General features: G+C 42.3%; 1 protein-coding gene across 1 annotated transcript in view; it reads right to left on the bottom strand.

The window, feature by feature from the left end:
* Positions 1-25,685, bottom strand: part of gig (TSC complex subunit tuberin) — a 686,003-nt gene that overhangs the window by 637,478 nt on the left and 22,840 nt on the right. The window contains exon 4 of the mRNA XM_080266862.1: positions 12,759-12,910. Coding sequence (XP_080122988.1) covers positions 12,759-12,910 — 152 coding nt within the window. The remainder of the gene's footprint in view (positions 1-12,758; positions 12,911-25,685) is intronic.

Genomic DNA, 25,685 nt, shown 5'->3' with positions numbered 1-25,685 from the left:
GCTGCAGTGTGGCTTGACAAACCCAGCTCATTCTGCAAGTGGTGTTTGATAGTTCAAATTGAGACGTCTTATAATAGCTGCAGATGCATTCTCTTCAATTCTGCTGCTGTCAGTCGTGGATCATTGATTACAGTAATCCCTCACTATCCGATGTAACAGAGCCAAAGGCATATCCGGAAAGTGGTCCCATCTGGAAAGTGGGCCCCTAGTTCCTGGACTGGTACTTAAGGACCCTAACCCAGCCTAACTTTGAAAGCCACCTAAATAACTCCCTACCAGACATGCATAGCACCAATTTAAATCTATTTAAGACCCTATTCACACCAATAATGGACATAAAGCATGAAATAAATGAAAAGGAACCAAAGAATGAGGAATTAGAAGTGACTGTACCTCAGCCACGGTACTTACAGCATGTCTGTGGCTGCCTTCTCTAAGGCTTTAGCAGTGGTGAAAATGCTGCTGATGCACGTACAGTAATCCAGTGTTGTGCTGCACTTACAGTAACTCTATGCACTGTAAGTTATAACTGTTTAACACTGCACACTGTTAATTGTACCATACCAGTTTCAACTACCAGTTTGCACTCCACAGTTGGCCATGTGGAGAGGATGGAGGGCGAAAGACTGACGAAGAGAGTATATGAGAGTAAGGTGGAGGGGGGAAGAGGGAGGGGGAGGCCGAGGATGAGATGGAGGGATGGGGTGGAGAGGTATATGAGAGAGGGGGGTGTGGGTTGGGAGCAGGGCAGTGAAATGGCGGGGAACAGGGCGACTTGGAGGCGATTTGTTTGTGGCCACCCCAAACGGGATTGAGGCGTCTGGCAATAGATAGATAGACAGTTAATCCTTTGCACTCTAAATTCTAATTTCTTAACACTGCACAACACTGTAAATTCCCGTGTGGTCTACTGAAGAGGTATTGCAGTTTATTCACAAAAAACGAGCATATGTGTCATCCACTGCGATAAGCATCTACTTGCGATCGAAGTTAGGCAGTGACTGTTCGTGACGGGGAAACAGAGTTGCCAGATTGCAATGGCCACATTACCAAACTCCTCAATTTTCATTATCAAATTTAACTTTTCATTACCAAATTCGTAAAGCTAGCATGTATTCTTCACTAATTATATATACAAGTGGAAATACATGTAAACACTTTCCTTATAATTAACAGCATGTTGATTATTTTCACACCATGTAGGCTAGCAGATTCATCAGAGAGAGCAGACAATCCACCATCTCCATCCTGTGTATCCTCATGCATGTGAAAAATTCGTCTGGTAATGCATTATTCTGATTCATCACCAAATGAATTTTTCATTACCAAATTGGCCCGCAATTGATAATGAAAAATACCAAATGGTAATCCTGACAGAGGAGGGGAGAGGAAGGAAGGGGTGAAGGGGCCATGATGAAAGCAGCTATTTGGCGTTGCACGGCAATTTCAAATACAGGAAGGGAAAAAAATACGATTTGGGGGGAAATTTTTTCTTTTTTTGTCCATTTTTGGGTTCTGAAGGTGTCCGGAAAGTGAGCGTCCAGATAGTATTGGGATTACTGTACTTCCCTATTCAGAAGCATATCTGTACCTCTGGAAGTTGTCCTCTTCTTTCCACCGCCATGCTTGTGCTCTGGTACGACATCAGGTGGCAGGCCGCGCACTGCAACAAGAATCTTCATGACGGTTGACTTTGCTCATCCAGTATGTTCACAAATTGTGTTGATAGGGACATTATCCTGCCTCCATCCAGGCTGTTCTCGTACATTACCACTGCTACCCAAAGAACCACTCTTGCTTGCCATCTTGAAACAGGTAAGTTGCAACGAAAATACTAAGAAAATACATACAACTAAAGTGCAGTGAAATGTATGTCCACATATGGAAGGTACAGGCTGAAAGTGCAGCACTTGACTGTAGAGGGCTGCTGGCAGGACAGTCACAAGATGGCTGCCGACAACAAAGCATCGCCTTGCACATGGCTTGTTGGTGGTGGTGCCCACTCCCATCAGGGAGCTCTTGTCCTTAAACAAGATGACTTTTTTTTTTTCTCAGTCTCTATTGTTCATTTCTATGTTGCGCCTTAAATTCATAATTACCGTACTTCTCTTCACTTCAGTACTCTGCCTACTGTATTTGCTAACACCTGTAATTCATTTTGTTTTACTATTTCTACTACTGATTCTCTTCCTTTAATTTCTCTTGTTATATCTTCGAGTTATTAAAGTACTGATTAATTAATAATAAGTATATTTATAGAATGACGGGCAATCATCCAGGGGGCGAATTGACCTGACGGGAAATCGTCCATGTTTTGACGAGGAATTATCAGACGGGCGAAATGACTTAACGGTGAATTGTCTCGGAACCATATCATCGTATGCTTCATATACTGTATGAATAAATGATGTTTTCATTCTCTTCTTGACACGTCACATATGATATTAGGTTAAGCTCATACTTTTTCTTATAATTTTCCTTCACTTCTAACATTTTGGTTCGCATCAAAAATATTATCTTTGCTTGTTTTGGTTAGAGTCTAGCCCTGACAGCACATGTCACATACGATATTAGGTTAGGTTCATATTTTTCTTATAATCTTCCTTCACTTCTAGCATTTTAAACTTGCAATAATCTCTACTCCATCTTATATAAGCTTGCATTACTCTTGAAACATCTACATTTTACGAGTATACTCTTGACGGGCAACAGTTGCCAACTCAGACACATCAAAACATGAAGAGTTGTCTCACATTACATAACACTAAATCATTTACCATACAAACATTAACTACATAATTTAACAAGCAGTCATTTAAATAAAACATTATTGTTACATCCCAGTCCCCACACTGCCACAGGCTCCAACAGCAGTAGTACAGTACTGGAAGGACGTTGCCCAGCGAGTTGTTCTTCCTATGGTCAGTCTTAAGGTGTACGGTACACAAGATCAGCTGAGGCAAAAATAAACACTGGCTTCTTAAAGTTCACTGTCTTCATTTTCCAAGTAATTCCACTTAATGCTTTTCAACTTCATTTCAATGTTCTCATAAGCACTGGAGCTATACACACTTTACCGATTGCAGTTACACTTAATGTTTAACAACACTTCACAGTTAGTACACTTAATGCTTGTTAACACTTCACTTATTACACAAGTACTGATAATAATCTTCACTGACAGTAATTACACTTAATAAACTTCGCTGTCTTCTCAAGTTCCAATGATATAAAAACTTCAATAACCTGTCACTGTTTGCCACTGTTCTCACAAGTACCGAAAGTATACAATCTTCACTGACACTACACTGCACTACACTCAAAACAAAACCGACTGCACTTCGCTCAAACTGACATGAAACCCGACTAAACTTGTAATAATCTCTACTTCATCTTATATAAGATTGCGTTACCCTCGAAACATCTACATTTAACGAGTATACTCTCAAAGGGCTACAGTTGCCAACTCAGACACATCAAAACATGAAGAGCTGTCTCACATTACATATATTCTATCTATCTATTGCCAGATGCCTCAATCCCGTTTGAGGTGGCCACAAACAAATCGCCTCCACGTCGCCCTGTCCCCCACCATCTCACTGCCCTGCTCCCAACTCACACCCCCCGCTCTCATATACCTCTCAACCCCATCCCTCCATCTCATCCTCGGCCTCCCCTTCCCTCTTCCCACCTCGACCTCACTCACATACACTCTCTTCGTCAGTCTTTCACCCTCCATCATCTCCACATGGCCAAACCACCTCAGTGTATTCCACCAAACGCATCCTATCACATCCACATCCACACCAAAATGCTCCTTTATATCCTCATTTATCAGCCTGTCTCTCCATGTGACTCCATAGGCTCCTCTTAAATAACTCATTTCCACTGCTCTCACTCTTGACTTGTGTCCTTCCAGCAACATCCAATCTTCACTTCCATACATCAGAGTTGGTATCACAATACTGTCATGTAGTAACTTTTTCATTTCTATGCTCATTTCCATGCTTCTTATCACTGCTTCCAAGGAATCAGCAACCTTTCTTCCCTGCTGTACCCTTTCAAGCACTTCATCCTCCAAACCTCCATCCTTACTTATCACACTACCCAAGTACTTAAACGTACTCACATTTTCCAATTCCTCACCATCCAACCTCGCTGTACATTCACTGACTTCACCTCTCTCAAAGACCATCACTTTACTTTTCCCTACATTCACCTTTAGATACTGTTTCTTACACACACTCCCAAACTCATCCACCAATCCTTGCAGCTCTCCTTCGTCTTCACTCAACAACACAGTATCATCTGCAAACAACAGTACAGGGAGTTTCCAAACACTACCCTCTCTCACCAGGGCCACTCCAACATCCACTACCCTACCTTGTACCTCTTTTATTACCCCATCCATGTACACATTGAGCAACCATGGAGACATGACACAACCCTGTTTCAACCCAACCTCAAAGAGAAAAATTCACTCAGTTCACCATCCACACGCAGTGCAGTCTTAGCATCATCATACATACTCTTCACAGCATTCAACAACTTCCCAACTACTCCATATATTCTTAATACTTTCCACAATCCTTGTCTATCCACCCTGTCACATGCTTTCTCCAAATCCATGAAAGCCGCATACAACTTCTTTCCCTTCTCTAGAAACTTTTCCACTAAAGATCTAAAATGAATATCTGATCTACACAACCTCTTCCCTTCCTAAAGCCTCCCTTTTCTTCTCCAACTAATTCTTCTGTTCTTTCTCTAACTCTGTCAATAAGTATCCTACCATACACTTTTCCTATTATACTAAGAAGACAAATGCCCCTATGATTACCACACACTTCTTTTTCCCCTTTTCCTTTGTACAAGGGAATAATTATACCTGACTTCCAATCCTCCGGGACTCTACCTTTCTCCCAGGCTAATCTGCACATCTTCCACATCCATTCTACTCCTATCTCTCCCCCAAGCTTCAGCATTTCACCACGCACACCATCAATTCCTGGGGCTTTCCCCAATTTAACTTTCTTCATTGCTTCCACAACTTCTATCCTACTGATTTCTTCCTGTCTTCTCACCTCCCTCCTTCTCCCAGCCACTCCCCAGCCACTTATACTCGCATTACTTCCATCCTCTATGGTTAAAAATTCCTTAAAGTGTTCTCTCCATCTGCTCACTTTTTCTCCCTTCTCCACTAGTAATCTACCATTTTTATCTTTCACTCCAATGCTAACTTCACTTCCACCCAGTCTTACTCTTTTCACCTCTTTCCAGAACATTTTCTTACAGTCCCTCCACTTTACACTCAAATTGCTTCCAAATTCCTCATCCACTCTCTTCTTACTCTCTCTTACTAATCTTTTCACCTCTCTCTTTCTTTCTACATATAACACTGTCTTCCGCCTCTCAACTTCTTCCACTCCTCTATTTCTCATCCATTCATTGTATGCTTTCTTCTTTTGTCCCACAGCCTGTCTCACCTCTTCATTCCACCACGCTGTTCCTTGCACCCCTCTCCTCTTCTCTTCCTTCCACACACCACATCACATGCTGCACATATTTCTTACTCATCCTGCACACACCTTCCACATCCCCCATCTGCTCCAGTTCATATTTGCCCAATCGTTCCTCCACTTCTCTCTTATACTCTGCCTTTTTCTCATCCTCTTGTAACCTTTCCAGTCTCCTTACAAATACTCCTTCTTCCCGTCCTTCCCTTCTTTTATTTCTCCATCTTATTTGGATCTTGATTCTGGCCACCACCAAGTAGTGGTCAGAAAGTCCACTCCCCCAACCTCTATAAGCTCTTGCATCCATTAAACATTTTTGCATCCTTTCATCCACACACACAACCAATCACTGCCTTCCTTTCATTCAGTCCACCACCCACCCTTCTCATCACTCGCCATGTATGCCTGTGGATCATTTTGTTCCTGAAGAGGGTATTGGTTATCACCAACCATCTCCCAGTAAAAATGTCTACTAACGCACTGCCATTCTCATCTATCTCAGCAGGCACACCCCACTCACCAACTATTCCATCCACCTTCCCATTCCCTTTACCATTCATATCATCGATCAAAAACACTCTCTCATTCCTTCCAAACTTTTCCATGCACACTTCCACATTTGTCCAGAACTCTTCTCTCACTCTGCTTGCACGATCTTGCGTTGGCGCATACACACACACAATTGCCCACATCTATATTCCAACTTTCAATCTTACCCACACAATCCTTGACCCTACTGATCCATACTCTCTTATTCTCTTCTTCCATCTTTTACTCACAACTATACATACTCCTTCTTTGCCCTCTCATTCTCACCTACTCCCGCACATATACCTCTTCCACACTTCCATTCTCTCACACTCTCACCACTCCATTTACTTTTAGTTATTCCGCATACATCAACTTTCGCACCCTCAAGCACCTGAACAATCTCTCTCTCTTTCACCTCATCATTCACTCCCCTTACATTCCATGTTCCGATTACCATGTCCTTTGTCCAGTCCTTGGTCGTCATCTTTTGGTCAGTCCTTGACTGAGGCTTATTGTTTGTCTTTTTAGTTAGTTGTTTTCCGGAGAGGGACACTAACCTTCCGCCAACCCTTTTGGTCGCCTTTTATGACAAGCAGGGATGCTGGGGGAGTCTATCTATCTATTGCCAGACGCCTCAATCCCGTTTGGGGTGGCCACAAACAAATCGCCTCCAAGTTGCCCTGTCCCCCGCCATTTCACTCCCCTGCTCCCAGCTCACACCCCCTCTCTCATATACCTCTCCACCCCATCCCTCCATCTCATCCTCGGCCTCCCCCTCCCTCTTTCCCCCTCCACCTCACTCACATACACTCTCTTCGTCAGTCTTTCACCCTCCATCCTCTCCACATGGCCAAACCACCTCAGTGTGTTCCTCATAACGCATCCTATCACATCCACATCAACACCACAACGCTCCTTTATATCCTCATTTATCAGCCTGTCTCTCCATGTGACTCCACAGGCTCCTCTTAAATAACTCATTTCCACTGCTCTCACTCTTGACTTGTGTCCTTCCAACAACGTCCAAGCTTCACTTCCATACATCAGAGTTGGTATCACAATACTGTCATGTAGTAACTTTTTCACTTCCATGCTCACTTCCCTGTTTCTTATCACTGCTTTCAAGGAACCAGCAACCTTTCTTCCCTGCTGTACCCTTTCAAGCACTTCACCCTCCAAACCTCCATCCTTACTCATCACACTACCCAAGTACTTAAACGTACTCACATTTTCCAATTCCTCACCATCCAACCTCGCTGTACATTCACTGATTTCACCTCTCTCAAAGACCATCACTTTACTCTTCCCTACATTCACTTTTAGATTCAGTTTCTTACACACACTCTCAAACTCATCAACCAAGCCTTGCAGCTCCCCTTCGTCTTCACTCAACAACACAGTATCATCTGCAAACAACAGTACAGGGAGTTTCCAAACACTATCCTCTCTCACCATGGCTACTCCAACATCCACTACCCTACCTTGTACCTCTTTTATTACCCCATCCATGTACAGATTGAACAACCATGGAGACATGACACATCCCTGTTTCAACCCAACCTTCAAAGAGAAAAATTCACTTAGTTCACCATCCACACGCACTGCAGCCTTCACACCATCATACATACTCTTCACAGCATTCAACAACTTTCCATCTGCTCCATATATTCTTAACACTTTCCACAATCCTTGTCTATCCACCCTGTCATATGCTTTCTCCAAATCCATGAATGCCGCATACAACTTCTTTCCCTTCTCTAGAAACTTTTCCACTAAAGATCTGAGAATGAATATCTGATCTACACAACCTCTTCCCTTCCTAAAGCCTCCCTTTTCTTCTCCAACTAATTCTTCTGTTCTTTCTCTAACTCTGTCAATAAGTATCCTACCATACACTTTTCCTATTATACTAAGAAGACAAATGCCCCTATGATTACCACACACTTCTTTTTCCCCTTTTCCTTTGTACAAGGGAATAATTATACCTGACTTCCAATCCTCCGGGACTCTACCTTTCTCCCAGGCTAATCTGCACATCTTCCACATCCATTCTACTCCTATCTCTCCCCCAAGCTTCAGCATTTCACCACGCACACCATCAATTCCTGGGGCTTTCCCCAATTTAACTTTCTTCATTGCTTCCACAACTTCTATCCTACTGATTTCTTCCTGTCTTCTCACCTCCCTCCTTCTCCCAGCCACTCCCCAGCCACTTATACTCGCATTACTTCCATCCTCTATGGTTAAAAATTCCTTAAAGTGTTCTCTCCATCTGCTCACTTTTTCTCCCTTCTCCACTAGTAATCTACCATTTTTATCTTTCACTCCAATGCTAACTTCACTTCCACCCAGTCTTACTCTTTTCACCTCTTTCCAGAACATTTTCTTACAGTCCCTCCACTTTACACTCAAATTGCTTCCAAATTCCTCATCCACTCTCTTCTTACTCTCTCTTACTAATCTTTTCACCTCTCTCTTTCTTTCTACATATAACACTGTCTTCCGCCTCTCAACTTCTTCCACTCCTCTATTTCTCATCCATTCATTGTATGCTTTCTTCTTTTGTCCCACAGCCTGTCTCACCTCTTCATTCCACCACGCTGTTCCTTGCACCCCTCTCCTCTTCTCTTCCTTCCACACACCACATCACATGCTGCACATATTTCTTACTCATCCTGCACACACCTTCCACATCCCCCATCTGCTCCAGTTCATATTTGCCCAATCGTTCCTCCACTTCTCTCTTATACTCTGCCTTTTTCTCATCCTCTTGTAACCTTTCCAGTCTCCTTACAAATACTCCTTCTTCCCGTCCTTCCCTTCTTTTATTTCTCCATCTTATTTGGATCTTGATTCTGGCCACCACCAAGTAGTGGTCAGAAAGTCCACTCCCCCAACCTCTATAAGCTCTTGCATCCATTAAACATTTTTGCATCCTTTCATCCACACACACAACCAATCACTGCCTTCCTTTCATTCAGTCCACCACCCACCCTTCTCATCACTCGCCATGTATGCCTGTGGATCATTTTGTTCCTGAAGAGGGTATTGGTTATCACCAACCATCTCCCAGTAAAAATGTCTACTAACGCACTGCCATTCTCATCTATCTCAGCAGGCACACCCCACTCACCAACTATTCCATCCACCTTCCCATTCCCTTTACCATTCATATCATCGATCAAAAACACTCTCTCATTCCTTCCAAACTTTTCCATGCACACTTCCACATTTGTCCAGAACTCTTCTCTCACTCTGCTTGCACGATCTTGCGTTGGCGCATACACACACACAATTGCCCACATCTATATTCCAACTTTCAATCTTACCCACACAATCCTTGACCCTACTGATCCATACTCTCTTATTCTCTTCTTCCATCTTTTACTCACAACTATACATACTCCTTCTTTTGCCCTCTCATTCTCACCTACTCCCGCACATATACCTCTTCCACACTTCCATTCTCTCACACTCTCACCACTCCATTTACTTTTAGTTATTCCGCATACATCAACTTTCGCACCCTCAAGCACCTGAACAATCTCTCTCTCTTTCACCTCATCATTCACTCCCCTTACATTCCATGTTCCGATTACCATGTCCTTTGTCCAGTCCTTGGTCGTCATCTTTTGGTCAGTCCTTGACTGAGGCTTATTGTTTGTCTTTTTAGTTAGTTGTTTTCCGGAGAGGGACACTAACCTTCCGCCAACCCTTTTGGTCGCCTTTTATGACAAGCAGGGATGCTGGGGGAGTCTATCTATCTATTGCCAGACGCCTCAATCCCGTTTGGGGTGGCCACAAACAAATCGCCTCCAAGTTGCCCTGTCCCCCGCCATTTCACTCCCCTGCTCCCAGCTCACACCCCCCTCTCTCATATACCTCTCCACCCCATCCCTCCATCTCATCCTCGGCCTCCCCCTCCCTCTTTCCCCCTCCACCTCACTCACATACACTCTCTTCGTCAGTCTTTCACCCTCCATCCTCTCCACATGGCCAAACCACCTCAGTGTGTTCCTCATAACGCTTCCTATCACATCCACATCAACACCACAACGCTCCTTTATATCCTCATTCGTCAGCCTGTCTCTCCATGTGACTCCACAGGCTCCTCTTAAATAACTCATTTCCACTGCTCTCACTCTTGACTTGTGTCCTTCCAACAACGTCCAAGCTTCACTACCGTACGTTAGAGTTGGTATCACAATACTGTCATGTAGTAACTTTTTCACTTCCATGCTCACTTCCCTGTTTCTTATCACTGCTTTCAAGGAACCAGCAACCTTTCTTCCCTGCTGTACCCTTTCAAGCACTTCACCCTCCAAACCTCCATCCTTACTCATCACACTACCCAAGTACTTAAACGTACTCACATTTTCCAATTCCTCACCATCCAACCTCGCTGTACATTCACTGATTTCACCTCTCTCAAAGACCATCACTTTACTCTTCCCTACATTCACTTTTAGATTCAGTTTCTTACACACACTCTCAAACTCATCAACCAAGCCTTGCAGCTCCCCTTCGTCTTCACTCAACAACACAGTATCATCTGCAAACAACAGTACAGGGAGTTTCCAAACACTATCCTCTCTCACCATGGCTACTCCAACATCCACTACCCTACCTTGTACCTCTTTTATTACCCCATCCATGTACAGATTGAACAACCATGGAGACATGACACATCCCTGTTTCAACCCAACCTTCAAAGAGAAAAATTCACTTAGTTCACCATCCACACGCACTGCAGCCTTCACACCATCATACATACTCTTCACAGCATTCAACAACTTTCCATCTGCTCCATATATTCTTAACACTTTCCACAATCCTTGTCTATCCACCCTGTCATATGCTTTCTCCAAATCCATGAATGCCGCATACAACTTCTTTCCCTTCTCTAGAAACTTTTCCACTAAAGATCTGAGAATGAATATCTGATCTACACAACCTCTTCCCTTCCTAAAGCCTCCCTGTTCTTCTCCAACTAATTTCTCTGTTCTTTCTCTAACTCTGTCAATAAGTATCCTACCATACACTTTTCCTATTATACTAAGAAGACAAATGCCCCTATGGTTACCACACACTTCTTTTTCCCCTTTTCCTTTGTACAAGGGAATAATTATACCTGACTTCAAATCCTCCGGGACTCTACCTTTCTCCCATGCCAATCTGCACATCTTGCACATCCATTCTACTACTATCTCTCCCCCATGCTTCAGCATTTCACCACACACTCCATCAATTCATGGGGCTTTCCCTGATTTAACTTTCTTCATTGCTTCCACAACTTCTATCCTACTGATTTCTTCCTGTCTTCTCACCTCCCTCCTTCTCCCAACCATTCCCCAGCCACTTATACTCGCATTACTTCCATCCTCTACGTTCAACAATTCCTTAAAGTGTTCTCTCCATCTGCTCACTTTTTCTCCCTTCTCCACTAGTAATCTACCATTTTTATCTTTCACTCCCCTGCTAACTTCACTTCCACCCTGTCTTACTCTTTTCACCTCTTTCCAGAACATTTTCTTACAGTCCCTCCACTTTACATTCAAATTTCTTCCAAATTCCTCATCCACTCTCTTCTTACTCTCTCTTACTAATCTTTTCACCTCTCTCTTCCTTTCTACATATAACTCTCTCTTCCGCCTCTCAACCTCTTCCACGCCCCTATTTCTCATCCATTCATTGTATGCTTTCTTCTTTTGTGCCACAGCTTGTTTCACCTCTTCAGTCCACCACGCTGTTCCTTGCACCCCCCTCCGTCTTCTCTTCCTTCCACACACCACATCACATGCTGCACATATTTCTTCTGTAAATATTCTACACACACCTTCCACGTCTCCCATCTGCTCCAATTCATATTTGCCCAATCGTTCCTCCACTTCTCTCTTATACTCTGCCTTTTTCTCATCCTCTTGTAACCTTTCCACTCTCCTTGCAATTACTCCTTCCTCTCGTCTTTCCCTTCTTCTATTCCTCCAACTTACTTGAACTTTAATTCTGGCCATCACCAAGTAGTGGTCAGAAAGTCCACTCCCCCACCCTCTATACAATCTTGCATCCATTACACATCTTCGCATCCTTTCATCCACACACACATAATCAATCATTGCCTTCCTTTCATTCAGTTCACCACCCACCCTTCTCATCACTCGCCATGTATACCTGTGAGTATTCTTGAAAAAAAAACCTACACTCTAAATCATTTACCACACGAACTTAAACTACATAATTTAACAAGCAGTTATTTAAATAAAACATTATTGAGAAAAAGCACATTAAATTAATGCATAACTTACGAAATAACTATGCTCACAAACAGCCGGCTAACTGGTAACTCTGACTCGTACCGATACGGGAACTACTGTACACGAAACTACGAGAAGGTACGAGACTACCTAACTGGCAAATCTCCCTTCATAACAATATTATCTCTGCTTGTTTTGGTTGGAGTAGAGACTACCTAACTGGCAAAACTCCCTTCATAACAATATTATCTTTGCTTGTTTGGGTTGGAGTCTGGCCCTGAGAACATCGAAATACGCGACTTTGCATAGAAAAGTATGGTAGGCAGACCACTCCAAAATGCATCGAAATTTGATTAATTGAATTCTAAACCGTCAAAATTTGAGATTCCACTGTCTATATATATACAGTACATATATATGTACCTGTACTTAAATATATATAAATAACCTGATGACTTACGGGTCGTAGCTCTGAGTAGAGATCTATCAAGGTGAAGAATTTGTCTGAGGAGCCACCAAACTGCTGTAGGTCAATCAGCTGCTCTACAGAATCTAAAATCTCTCTTAGAATATCCAATATGGTGTGCTTCTCAGTTCCCTCTTCCATGGCAACTGAAAAAAAAAGAAAAAAAAAGTGGGGGGGGAGGTAGGTAAATAAGCTAATACCTATTACCTTAATTTCATTATCTATTAATACACAGTTACTGGTTTCTCAGGGTCTGGGGTTCAGTTGAGCATTACTCAGTAAGTCGAGATTGAGTTCCCCCACTACCTAACTGTCTGAGCAGAAAAAAACATAACATCAGTGTCAAAGAAACATGAAACAGACACCCAGAAGTCCTTTGATCCGACCTTCCTTTCATTCTTCTCCATTCCTGATAAGTAGTAACTTGCCCGTAAGGGACAAGACAAAAGTGTTTTTTTTTCTCAAGGGAAAGTCTCCCTGAAACTGATCAGTTGCCTATGAGCGATCCTGCCTTCAACCTCTTCCTGTGAATTTCTTGTCCCCCCTCCCTCCACTAACAGTTGGGAGATCTGGCACTGACCAGGTAATAATATATATATATATATATATATATATATATATATCATCCATCATCTAATCCTGTGTTGTCCCATGCGGAGTGTAGGAGCCGGAACCAGGGCTAGGCAAGTTGGTCCTGACATTTAAGATGAGACTGACCAGTCTCACTCACCCCTGAGCGGTATTATGTGAGAAATAATTCCCAACCACCCCTTGGATATAAACCTGCACCAGCAAAATCCGACTGGGGCACCTTAACTGCTCACTAAGCCATCAGGTGCCATAATTTGGTTATAAGGCTACCACCCAGATTAGCAAATGGTTTCCTGGCGTACATAACACCATTTGGCTTATCACTCAGTGCACGAGTCACCCATAGGCAAAAGGAAGAGGAAAGAATAATAATAATAATAATAATAATAATAATATAATAATAATAATAATAATAATAATAATAAAAATAATAAATAAATAAATAAATAAATCTATAAGCACTGTTGCCCAGGTGGAAACTGCAAAAATAATATTGCGGTATGTGCAGATATCTGGCAGATTCTCCAAAGTAAACAGATGTATTTTATGAATGAAAGCTCAGACCCTATGGCCTGTGTAAAGAGAGAAGTGATTGACTGAAAGGATGAACATGGAGAAAATCACGTATCTCCTTTACACAGTGCAGCCAAGTTATTCGGGACCTTGTTTTGTGGTAAGTCGCTTCATTGATAAGTAAAAAGTTATACCCTGTCTTGGTACATCAAAAAATTAATCGATATTTTGCTACAACGACATTTTCGACAGCCACCTCCAAGTATATTGTGTGGATGCGGTGATGCAAGCAAGCTTAAATACCTGCCCAATGTTTACACTAACAGTGGTTGTTGCCTTTCATTCTATTTTGTGCAGGAAAGGCCAATGAAACATCACTGTTTTTGCCAAATAACAGTGCAAGTCCTTAACAAATTGTGTAGTGTGAAATATTAAGTGAAGAGATACTTTTTTGTGTGCGAGATACTGAGGCTTGTGACTCAGAAATCGTGTCAACCTTATGTAACCTTCATCCCCATTTTGGGCCTCTACCCTTGCAAGAAAGGCCAATGAAACACTATTGTTATCGTCAAATAACAGTGCAAGTGCTTAACAAACAGTCTATCTATTTATTGCCAGATGCCTTAATCCCAGCAGGGGTGGCCACAAACAAATCGCCTCCATGTCACCCTCTTCCCTGCCATTTCACTGCCCTCCTCCCAGCTCATACCCCACTCCTTCATATATCTCTCCATTCCATCCCTCCACCTCATCTTTGGTCTCTTCCTCCCTCTCCCCCGCTTCACCTCACTCATATAAACACTCCATTTGTCTCTCACTCTCCATCCTCTCCACATGGCCAAACCACCTCAATGTGTTTCTCCCAACACTTCCTATCATGTCCACATCCACACCACAATGCTCCTTCTCTTCCTCATTTGTTAGTCTGTCTCTCCATGTGACTCCACAGGCTCCTCTCAAGTAACTCATTTCCACTGCTCTCACTCTTGACTTGTGTCCCTCCAACAAGGTCCAAGCTCCACTTCCATACCTTAGAGCTGTATCACAATACTGTCATGCAGTAACTGTTTCACTTCCATGCTCACCTCCCTGTTTCTTATCACTGCTTTCAAAGAACCAGCAACCTTCCTTCCATGTTGCACCCTTTCAAGCACTTACCCCTCTCAACTTCCATCCTTACTCATCACACTACCCAAGTATTGTACAGATATACCCTGGTTTAACAATGCAACAGGTTAAGTAAAAACCCATCATTAGGCAGGGTATCATATATCGGGGTTGATTTATCTATCTATCGATCTCTTGCCAGACACCATAATCCTGAAAGGGTTGGCCATTTGACTTTGAGTTATTCGTTTTACGGGGAGGGGCACTAACCCTCCACCAACCCAGCTGCTGACACATAGGGAGCATGTATGGTTTGGTTATATGGTAACCACCCAGTGTTGTAAATGGATTTTTCCCTTACAGGAAACCATTTGGCTTGTCACTCCTGTAAGCCAAGAAACCATTTACAACGCTGAGTGGTAACCATATGACCAAACCATACCTGCTCCTACATGTAAATAATAAGGATGTGTTTTTGTGCCATGGGTTTCCCCCCCAATCAAGTCCTAAACCCATCCAAATGAGTCAAAAAACAAGTTTAAAGCCAATCTAAATGGCCTAACAGCTGTAAAAGAAGCTAACCCATGCCTAACACCTGTAAATAACTCACTAAAACCAACAAATAAAATCTGAAAATTGTCAAACATAAGTCTGGAAAAAAATCAACCTTAGTAATCTGGACCCCAAAATGACAATGTTCACTCCACCTATGGCTAAAGTCTAAAAACAGTTTATAAATCAACCTAAACACACAATTTTAGTCTAAAATATCAACAAGATCAGCAAAGTCAAAACCCATCGTTAAACCGGGGTTTGGCCATCGTTAGGCGGGGTGTGGTGGAATTTCTACCCCCCATTGTTAAGCTGGGATAGCACATCTAGGGGTATCATATATAGAGGTATATCTGTACTAAATGTACTTGCATATTCCATTTCCTCCTCATCCAACCTCACAGGACATTCAGTGACTTCATTGCTCTCGAAGATCATACCTTTACTCTTCCCTACATTCACCTTTAGATTTCAATTCTTACACATTCTCCAAAACTCATTCACCAAGCCTTGCAGCTCCCCTTTGTCTTCACTTAACAATGCAGTATCATCTGCAAACAACAGTACAGGGAGTTTCCAAACACTGCTCTCTCTCATTAGGGCACCTCCAACATCCACTGCCCCACCTTGTATCTCTTCTATAACCCCATCCATATACATATTGAACAACCATGGAGACAAGACATATCCCTGTTTCAATCCAACCTTCAAATAAAAAAATTTACTTGGTCCACCGCCCACATGCACTGCAGCCTTAGCACTCTCATACATACTCTTCACGGCATTCAGCAACGTCCCATTTACTTCATATATTCTTAATACTTTTCACAATCTTCGTCTATCCACCCTGTCATATGCTTTCTCCAAATCCATGAAGGCTGCATAAAACTTTTCTCTCTTCTCTAGAAACTTTTCCACTAAAGATTTAAGAATGAATATCTGATCTACAAAACCTCTTCCCTTCCTAAAACCTCCCTGTTCTTCTCCAACTAATACCTCTGTTATTTCCTTAACGCTGTCAGTAAGTATCCTACCATATACTTTTTCTATTAAACTAAGATGACAAGTGCCCCTATGATTACCACACACTTCTTTTTCCCTTTTTCATCAGAACAGGGGAATAACTATACCTGACTTCCAATCCTCCAGGACTCTACCTTCCTCCCAGGCCAATCTGCACATCTTCCACATCCATTCTACTACTGTCACTCCCTCATGCTTCAGCATTTCACCACACACTCCATCAATTCCTGGGGCTTTCCTTAATTTGACTTTCCTCATTGCTTCCACAACTTCCATCCTACTGATCTCTTCCTCTCTTCTCACATCTCTCCTTCTCCCACCCATTCCCCAGCCACTTATACCCACATTACTTTCATTCTCTATGTTCAACAATTCCTTAAAGTGTTCTCTCCATCTCCTCACTTGTTCTCCCTTCTCTACTAGTAATCTACCATTTTTATCTTTCACTCCCCTGCTAACTTCACTGCCATCTTGTCTTACTCTTTTCAACTTTTTCCAGAGAATTTTCTTACATTTCCTCCACTTTACACTCAAATTCCTTCCAAATTCCTCATCCACTCTCTTACTAATCTTTTCACCTCTCTCTTTCCCTCTACATATAACTTTCTCTTCTGTCTCTCAACTTCCTCCACACCCGTGTTTCTCATCCACTCACTATATGCTTTTGTGCCACAGCCTCTCACCTCTTCATTCCACCATGCTATTCCTTGCACCCCCTTTCATCCTCTCTTCACCACACACACCACCTCACATGCTGTACAGATTTCTTCTAAGAATATCCCGCACACACCTTCCACGTCCCCCATCTGCTTCAATCTATAATTACCCAATCATTCCTTCACTTCTCTCTTACATTCTGACTTTTTTCCATCCTCTTGTATACCTTTCCACCCTCCTTGTAAGAACTACTTCTCCTGTCCTTCCCTTCTTCTATTCCTCCACTTCAACCTTAACTTTCACCACCACTAAGTGGTGGTCAGAGAGTCCACTCCAACATCTGTATCCTCTTGCATCCATTACACACCTTCTCATCCTTTCATCCACACACACATAATCAATCACTGCCTTCCATTCGTTCAGTTCACCACCCACCCTCATCATCACTCACCATGTATAACTGTGGATCATTTTGTGCCTCAAGAGGGTATTGGCTATCACCAACCGTTTCCTAGCACAAATGCTCACTACAGCACAGCCATTCTCATCCACTTCTGCAGGCACTCGCCACTCACCAACGACTCCATCCACCTTCACATCCTCTACTTTTCCATTCATATCTCCAATCAGACTCTCATTCCTTTCAAACTTTCCCATGCATGCTTCTACATTTGTCCACAACCCCTCTTTCACTCTGCTCACAAGATCTTGCATATGTGCATACACATACATAACCACCCACATTTGTAGCCTAACTTTTAATCTTACCCACGCAATTCTTGAGCCAACAGATCCATACTCTCTTATATTCTCATTCCATCTCTCGTGCACAACAATACACACTCCTCCTTTTCCCCTTTCTTTCTCACCCACTACCACACATATACCCATTCCATACTCCCATTCTCTTACACTCTTACCTCCCCATTTAGTTTCATTTAATCCACATACATCCACTTTTGCACCCTCAAGCACCTGACAATCTCTCTCTTACACCTCATCATTTGCAACCCTTACATTCCATGTCGCAATCTGTACCACATCCTTTGTTCGGTCTTTAGCCGTCACCTGTTTGTCAGTCTTGGTCCAAGGCGTCTTCTTCGTATTTTTAGTTAAGTTGTTTTTGGTGGAGGGGCGCTAACCCTCCGCCTACCCACTGTTTTGTCACATAGGGAACACATGTTGGTTAGATGTAAAGTTACCACCCAGCGTTGTAAATTATTCCTCCAGGAAATAATTTGGCTTGCCACTCAAGTTAGAGCTACCCTAAAAAGAGTACTGCTACACTAAGTGGGTGGATAATGGGTGCTCGCACCTACCACGAAATGATCCACAGTATTAAGAGATGTGAAACTTTTTTGTGTGTGAAATACTGAAACCTGCAACTTGGAAATCACTGCAACCTTACATTACTATTATCACCTTTTTGGGCCTCTATACAGCTAATCAAGCCAAGATGCCTGCCCAGTGTTTACACTGAATGTGATGTTTGTCATTCGTTTTTGTGCATGACAGACCAATGGAACACCACTGTTATCTCCAAATAACTGCAAATGCTTAACAAGTACTGCAGTGTGCAATATTAAGTGAAGTGATGCGATTTCTATGCGAAATACTGAAACTTACAACTCGAAAATCGAGTCAACCTTATGTAACCATCATCCTCTTTTGGGGCCTCTACGCAACTGAGTGAGCCAAGATGCATGCCCAGTGTTTACTCTGGCTGTGATCATTGCCTTTCATTTTTTGTGCAAGAATGGCCACTGAATCACCACTGCTTTAGCCAATAACAGCGCAAGTACTTAACAAATAGTGAAGTGTGTGATATTAACCCTCCGAGACTCCAATGACACTTTTGGTGTCATTTCAAATCTAACCTCAAAGTGTCCGAATTTATTCACCATTTCAAGATTTTTTTTTTCATGCGAATAAGAAGGAACCAAAGGCTAGGAGACTACAAACAATTCCTTCCAAGAAAAAAATATATATATAAATAAAAGTGAGCCAAATTCAAGATCTGTTCATTTCGAGATGTCTGGACACATTGTGTTTGAAAGACTGGAGATCATTGCAAATACAGACAGAGGGAGACAGTTCCAGAGTTGACCTGTTGCATAAATGAATGACTGGGAGTAAAGGTTAACTCTTGCACTAGAGAGTTGGGCAGGAAAGGGATGAGAGTTTGCTGCTAGACGGGTGCGTAGCATCCGTCGTAGAAGTGGAGGGATGCAAGCAAACAGTTCAGAGGAGCAGTAAGCATGGGAGTAGTGATAGTAAAGAGTTAAAGAGGCAACAGTGCGGCAAAAAGACAAAGGTTGAAGGGAACCAGTAAGAGGCGGAGAGTTAATGAGACGATAAGCCTTTCACTCCACCCTATTGAGAAGAGCTCTATGTGGGGAGCCTCCCAACATATGAGAGTTGTACTATACACAGGGGTGAATAAAACCTGTGTATAAAGCCAACGACTGTGCAGGGGTAAAGAAGGAACGGAGTCGGCTTAGTACACCTAATCTCTTGGAAGCAGATTTTGCAAGAGATGTAATATGATCTTTCCAAGATAAATCCCGAGTGAATGAAACCCCAAGCATGTTCAAGAATGATGCAGGTTTGAGCTGGATATTAATAAACATTAGTGGGTGCTCCTGTGGAAGATTCTGTCAGGTCGATAGGTGTAAAAACTGAGTCTGATGCATTACAAACAACAAGATTATTTTAACCCCAGTCAGATATATGTACCAAGTCAGACATTAGGAGTGCCATAGCCTCATCCCTTGTTTGTTGAAGTAACTGCTGGGATGGACGTTGCGAGAACTGAATGGAAAAGTGAAGGATGGAACCATCACCGTACAAGTGGATAGGGTTAGATGTACAGCTCAGATGATCATTAATGAATAAAAGGAAGAGAGTTGGTGATAGGACAGAGCCCTGAAGAACACCACTGTTGACAGATCTAGGAGAAGAACGATGGCCGTCTACAACAGTGATTATAGAACAACCAGAAAGGAAGCTGTAGATGATGGCACAGATAGAAGGGCAGAAACTGTAAGAGGGGAATCTGGAAATTACAGATATATGCCAGACTCGATCGAAAGCCTTTGAGATATCAAGTGCGATGGCAAAGGATTCGCCAAAATCCCGAAAGGAGGATGAGCAAGAGTCAGAAAGGCAGACGAGAAGATTGCCAGTGGAGCGTTCCTGACGGAACCCATACTGACAATCAGAAAGAAGGTTGTGATAGGAAAGATGCTTTAAAATTTCTTTTTAAGAATTGACTCGAAAACTTTTGAGATACAGGGTGTTAAAGCAATTGGACGATAGTTAATGGGTTGGGAATGGTAACCCTTCTTTGGGACTGGCTGAATGAGAGCAAACTTCCAGCAAAGAAGGAATGGTACAAGTTGACAGACAAAGGCGAAAGAGTTTACCTACGCAGGGTGTAAACACAGAAGCACAGTTCTTGAGGACAACAGGAGGGACTCCATCAGGCCCATATGTCTTGTTAGTATTGAGGCCAACAATGGCAGAAAATACATCAGCTGAAGAAATTTTAATGTCAGCCATGAGGAAGTCAGAGGGGGGAAGTGATGGAGGAACAGCACCGGAATCATCTAAGGTGGAATTGGAGGAGAAAGTCTGAGCGAAGAGATCTGCTTTATCAGTAAAAGAAATAGCTACAGAGCCATCAAAGTAGAAAAGAGGAGGGAAGGATGATGAGGTAAAGTTGTTAGAAAGGTTTTTGGCAAGGTGCCAGAAGGAACGGGGAGAATTCGAGTTGGAGAGTTGAGAGCATTTAGTATGGATGAAATTATTTTTAGCAAAGTGAAGAACAGGCTTAGCACGATTCAGGGCAGAAACATAAAAAAGATGTGATTCAGGGGTGGGTTGGCTCTGGTACCTTTTATAGGGCCTCTCCTTGTTGCGGACAGCATTAGAACAAGCGTGATTAAACAAAGGCTTTCTTGCATTAATCAAAGGATATGAGAAAGGAATGTATGTTTCCATGCCCGAGAGAATAACCTCCGTAATGCGCAAGGCACACTCAGATAGATTCCAGCCACGGATGCAATAATCATTCCAGGGAAAATTAAAGAAGTATTGCCTGAGGGCCTCCCAATCTGCAGCTCCAAAGTGCAACAGTCAAATTTCTTTGGAGGGTCTACAGGCCATACTGTAGTGAAAGGACAGGTTAAGGTAATAAGGCCGTGATCAGAGGAGCAAAACAGAGAGGAAAGATTAACAGTTTAAGCAGAAGGATTAGTTGTAAGGAAGAGGTCAAGTATGTTGGAGCTCTCTCCAGGGCAGACGGGAATACAGGTAGGGTGCTGTATAAGCTTCTCTAGGTCATTAAGGATAGAAAAGATGAAGGTTTGTTCACCAGGTGGATCAGTGAAAGGAGAGGAGAGCCAAAGGTGGTGGTGAACATTGAAATCTCCTAGAATGGAGATTTCAGAGAAAGGAGAAATGGATAGAATGTGTTCCATTGTAAAAGTACAGAAGTCAAATATTCACCATAAATTGCATTTTCACGTAATAACAAAGAGACTCGGTCATGATGTCGCGGAATGCTTGCTCTGTGTGTGGAGGGTACTGTGCAGCTGGTATGACTCAAGGATTTACTACTTTATTATTTTATTCTTGGCAAATATTTTTCTACGGCAAAGTATAAAATTTTTGGTGTTTGCATACCTTCAAATAGGCATTTTGACTCTTTATTTTCTTTCTTTCCTGTTTTGAGAATACTATGATAAAGTACAACTGTTCAGCTTTAAAATGACACCCAAACCTGCATTTTATCTTGAAAAGTATATTTACACAGACCGATCAAAGAGAAAGATCACTAAGTGAATATGCAACAGAGAATCATACAAAACTGTGCCTCTTTTTTTTTTCACTTTACCATGCAATAACATGCATAAATAGCCATAAACTATATATCATGGTAAAGGCAATTTATTGTAGTTTGCATGGTTCAAACCAGATTTATATGTCTATTTCTTATTCTTGGTGAATATATTTCTATGGCAAGGTATAAAATTTTTGGTTTTTGCCTAACTTAACTTGTCATTTTGACTTTTTATTTTCTTTGTTTTCCTTTTTTTGAACATACAGTACTATGATAGTGTATAACTATTCAGCATTAAAATGACACCAAAACCAGCAATCTACCATGAAAAGTGAATTTACACAGACCAATCAAAGAAAAAGATCACAATGCGACGATACGGGTGAGAGTGAGTGCGACTGACTCTAGGTCAGGCGTAATCCGACCGGGGCCGAAACCTGATAAGGTTAAGTGAAATCATACTGTATCTCTTTTGTGGAGTGGTCATCCAGGCCCTACAACTGTCCCCCATCCTGGGGGAAAGGGGGGGACCCTTGGCAACGACTTGCACCGGTATATGACGAACTTCAAGCATGTGGCCGAGTTTTATTTTTTTTGCATCAGTTTAGGCTTCGCAGTCGAGGTCATCCACCCTAACCCCATTAGACTCATGTTATCTCAACCTCGTTGTGACAGTTTGTTATGCAACTGATCTTCACTTGATGCAATCCAGTTGAGTAATTAAGCTGCACTGTATTCATTAATAGAAGGCAACAAATGTGTAGTAAAAATAAAAAATCATGAATTTACTGAAATATATGCATCATCATCATCATCATCATCATCATCATCATCATCATCTGGACCTCCTTTCCCACCCAAGGGCATGGTGAGGAGTTGCAACGTCCAGACAGCCCAAATTTGCCCAATGCAGTGGGCCATGCTTCCATTTACTTACCATTCAAACCCCTGGAATCCTGGCTCTATCTGATAAGCCAAAAATTTCACCATGTTCTGTAGCTTCACATATATGTATCCGATACAGTCAATCCAGATGCTGTCACATTCAAAAGGGGTGCCAAATCCCTGATCATGGCCAGCTCAATCTCTTGTCAGTCCCTTACCCTCACCAACTTCCAAACATCTCTTCCTCACACACTCATCCACCATATTCCTCCACCTTCTCCTTGACCTACCTCGCCTCCTCCCCCCTTATAATTCTCTCATATACAGCTTTTTCACCACTCTATTGTTATCCATTCTCCGCATGGCCATACCATCTCAGAACACACTCTTCGATTCTGGTGTCCACAAACTTCCTCACTCCACATCTTTCAAGAATCACATTATTTCGTATCCTTTTCAATCTCTGTACTCCACATACATTCCTCAACAGTTCCATCTCCACTGTTCTCACTCTTGACTTTTCATTTTCATGCCACACCACAGTCTCAAATCCATATGTTGAAGTTGGCACTAACACTCCTTCACGCAAGTTTCGTGCAGCTGAAACACTCAAGACTCTGTTTCTTATCAAGGCCTTCATTGCACCAGCTACTTTCCTTCCTTGTGTCACTCTACTTTCCACCTCTTTTGCATATTTTCCACTCTTTTCTATCACTGTACCAAGCTATTTGAACCCTCTCGCCAATTCCAGTCTCTCTCCATTAACTGTAACATCGCACTGAGAGTCACCTTCTCTCTCAATAACCTTCACTTTACTCTTTTCTGCATTTACTCTCAAGGCATGATGCTCACTGACATCAACAAAACTGCACTAGCCTACCAAGTTCTTGTCTGGTATTTGCAAGTAGTATTGCATCATCAGCATACAACAAATTTGAGATATTCCATCCATCACAATTCATTACCAATGACATCCCCCTCTCCATTACTCGTGTTTTTACTTCTCTCATCACTTCATCCATATATATATTGAACAACCATGGGGACATTACACAATCTTGTCGCATGCCCACATCGATCGTGAACCATTCACTTAGATGCCCATTTACCCTTAGACATGCTTCACTACCATCATAAAAACTCTTGACAGCACCTAGCAGCCTGCCATCTTCACCGTACCCTCTACAATCTTTCTCTGTCTACTTTGTCATATGCTTTTTCCAGATCCAAGAATGTCATAAACATATTATCCTTCTTACAAGCCTTCTCCACCATCTGTCTTACTGCAAATACTTGATCCACACATCCTCTGCCAATCCTAAAGCCACCCTGTTCATCACTCACTAGGACATCTGATATCTCTCTTACTTTCTCTATAATAATTTTTCCATATACCTTCCCTACCGCATTCAATAAACTTATGCCACGATAATTCTTGCACTCACTTCGCTCACCTTTATTTTTGTACATGACTACAGTCACAGCCTTTTTCCACTCTGCTGGCACAGTTTCACTCATCTGTGCCTTCTTACATATCTCCAACAAGCATTTCATTCCACTCCCTCCATTACCCTTAATCATCTCTGCATACAACTCATCAACCCCAGCTGCATTCCCATTTTTCAGCCGTTTCACAGATTTCTTCATGTGAGCAAGTGTCATGTTTCCTGGCACTGCATTCCTTCTCTGCACACCCCCAAAACCAGTCATGTTTGTAGCAGCTCTGCTTTCTCTATTCCCATTCATCAAGCTTTCATAATAGTCTTTCCGTCTGGTCCTTACTTCATCCCAATGGGCTAATAATCTACCACTTATATCCTTCACACTTTCACATTTCTTTCCACTGTCACTTCTACTCTTCCACAATTTTTTCCAAAATAATTTCCTGTTTTCAGTAAAATTTACATTAATTTTTCTTCCTAAATCATCATTTATTTTCCTCTTCACTGATGTCTTCACATCCTTCTTGCTCTCAATATATTCAATTCTTATTTCAATTGAACACCTGTCCTGTAACCACTCTAGCCACTTTTTCCTCTTGTCCTCCACTGCTTTTCTAACCACTTCATCCCACCATGCTGTGCCTTTCTTCTTTGTTGTTAATTTTGCCACCCCACACACCACTTTAGCATTCCTAACTAAGCAATCCTTAAATGCATTCCACAGGCTGTCCATATCCATTTCATTCCAATTTACTGTTTCTAACTGCTCCCCTACTTTGGCCTCGTATTCATTTATATAATTTCTTTGATCCTTAGCTTCTCGACTTTCAGTCTTTCTCCCTGACTGCTCCTCTCTCTCCTGGTCCACCTCACTCCTCTCAGCTTGATCTTGCATACCACAATCATATGATCTGACAGACCTCCACATCGTCCTCTCATGGCCCTTGTATCAGCAACCATTCCCAGCATCGATCTCTCTATGAGCATGTAATCAATCAGGCTTCTTTCAACATTATCCCTGTTCCCTCTATATCATGTATATTTATGTGCATCTTGGTGTTCGCAATACGAGTTACAAATGCACAACTTTCTCTCCTGACACATATCCTTTAGTCGCTTCCCATTATCATTTTCTCCTGGTACTCCATAACAACCCATTATGTCATCCTCATGACCAGTGCCTACTCTTCCATTCATATCCCCAATTATGATCACTTTATAGCTCCTGGGCATTTCTCCCACTACTTCATCCAGCTCATCCCAAAACCTTTCTTTCTCACTTCTGTCCTCTCACGGCGCATATGCCAC

Source organism: Coenobita brevimanus, chromosome 22 (assembly GCF_032717465.1).
Source record: "Coenobita brevimanus isolate Jiangsu-jjx chromosome 22, ASM3271746v2, whole genome shotgun sequence".
NCBI classification, from domain to species: Eukaryota; Metazoa; Arthropoda; class Malacostraca; order Decapoda; family Coenobitidae; genus Coenobita; species Coenobita brevimanus.
This window is presented reverse-complemented; position numbering and strand designations above follow the sequence as displayed.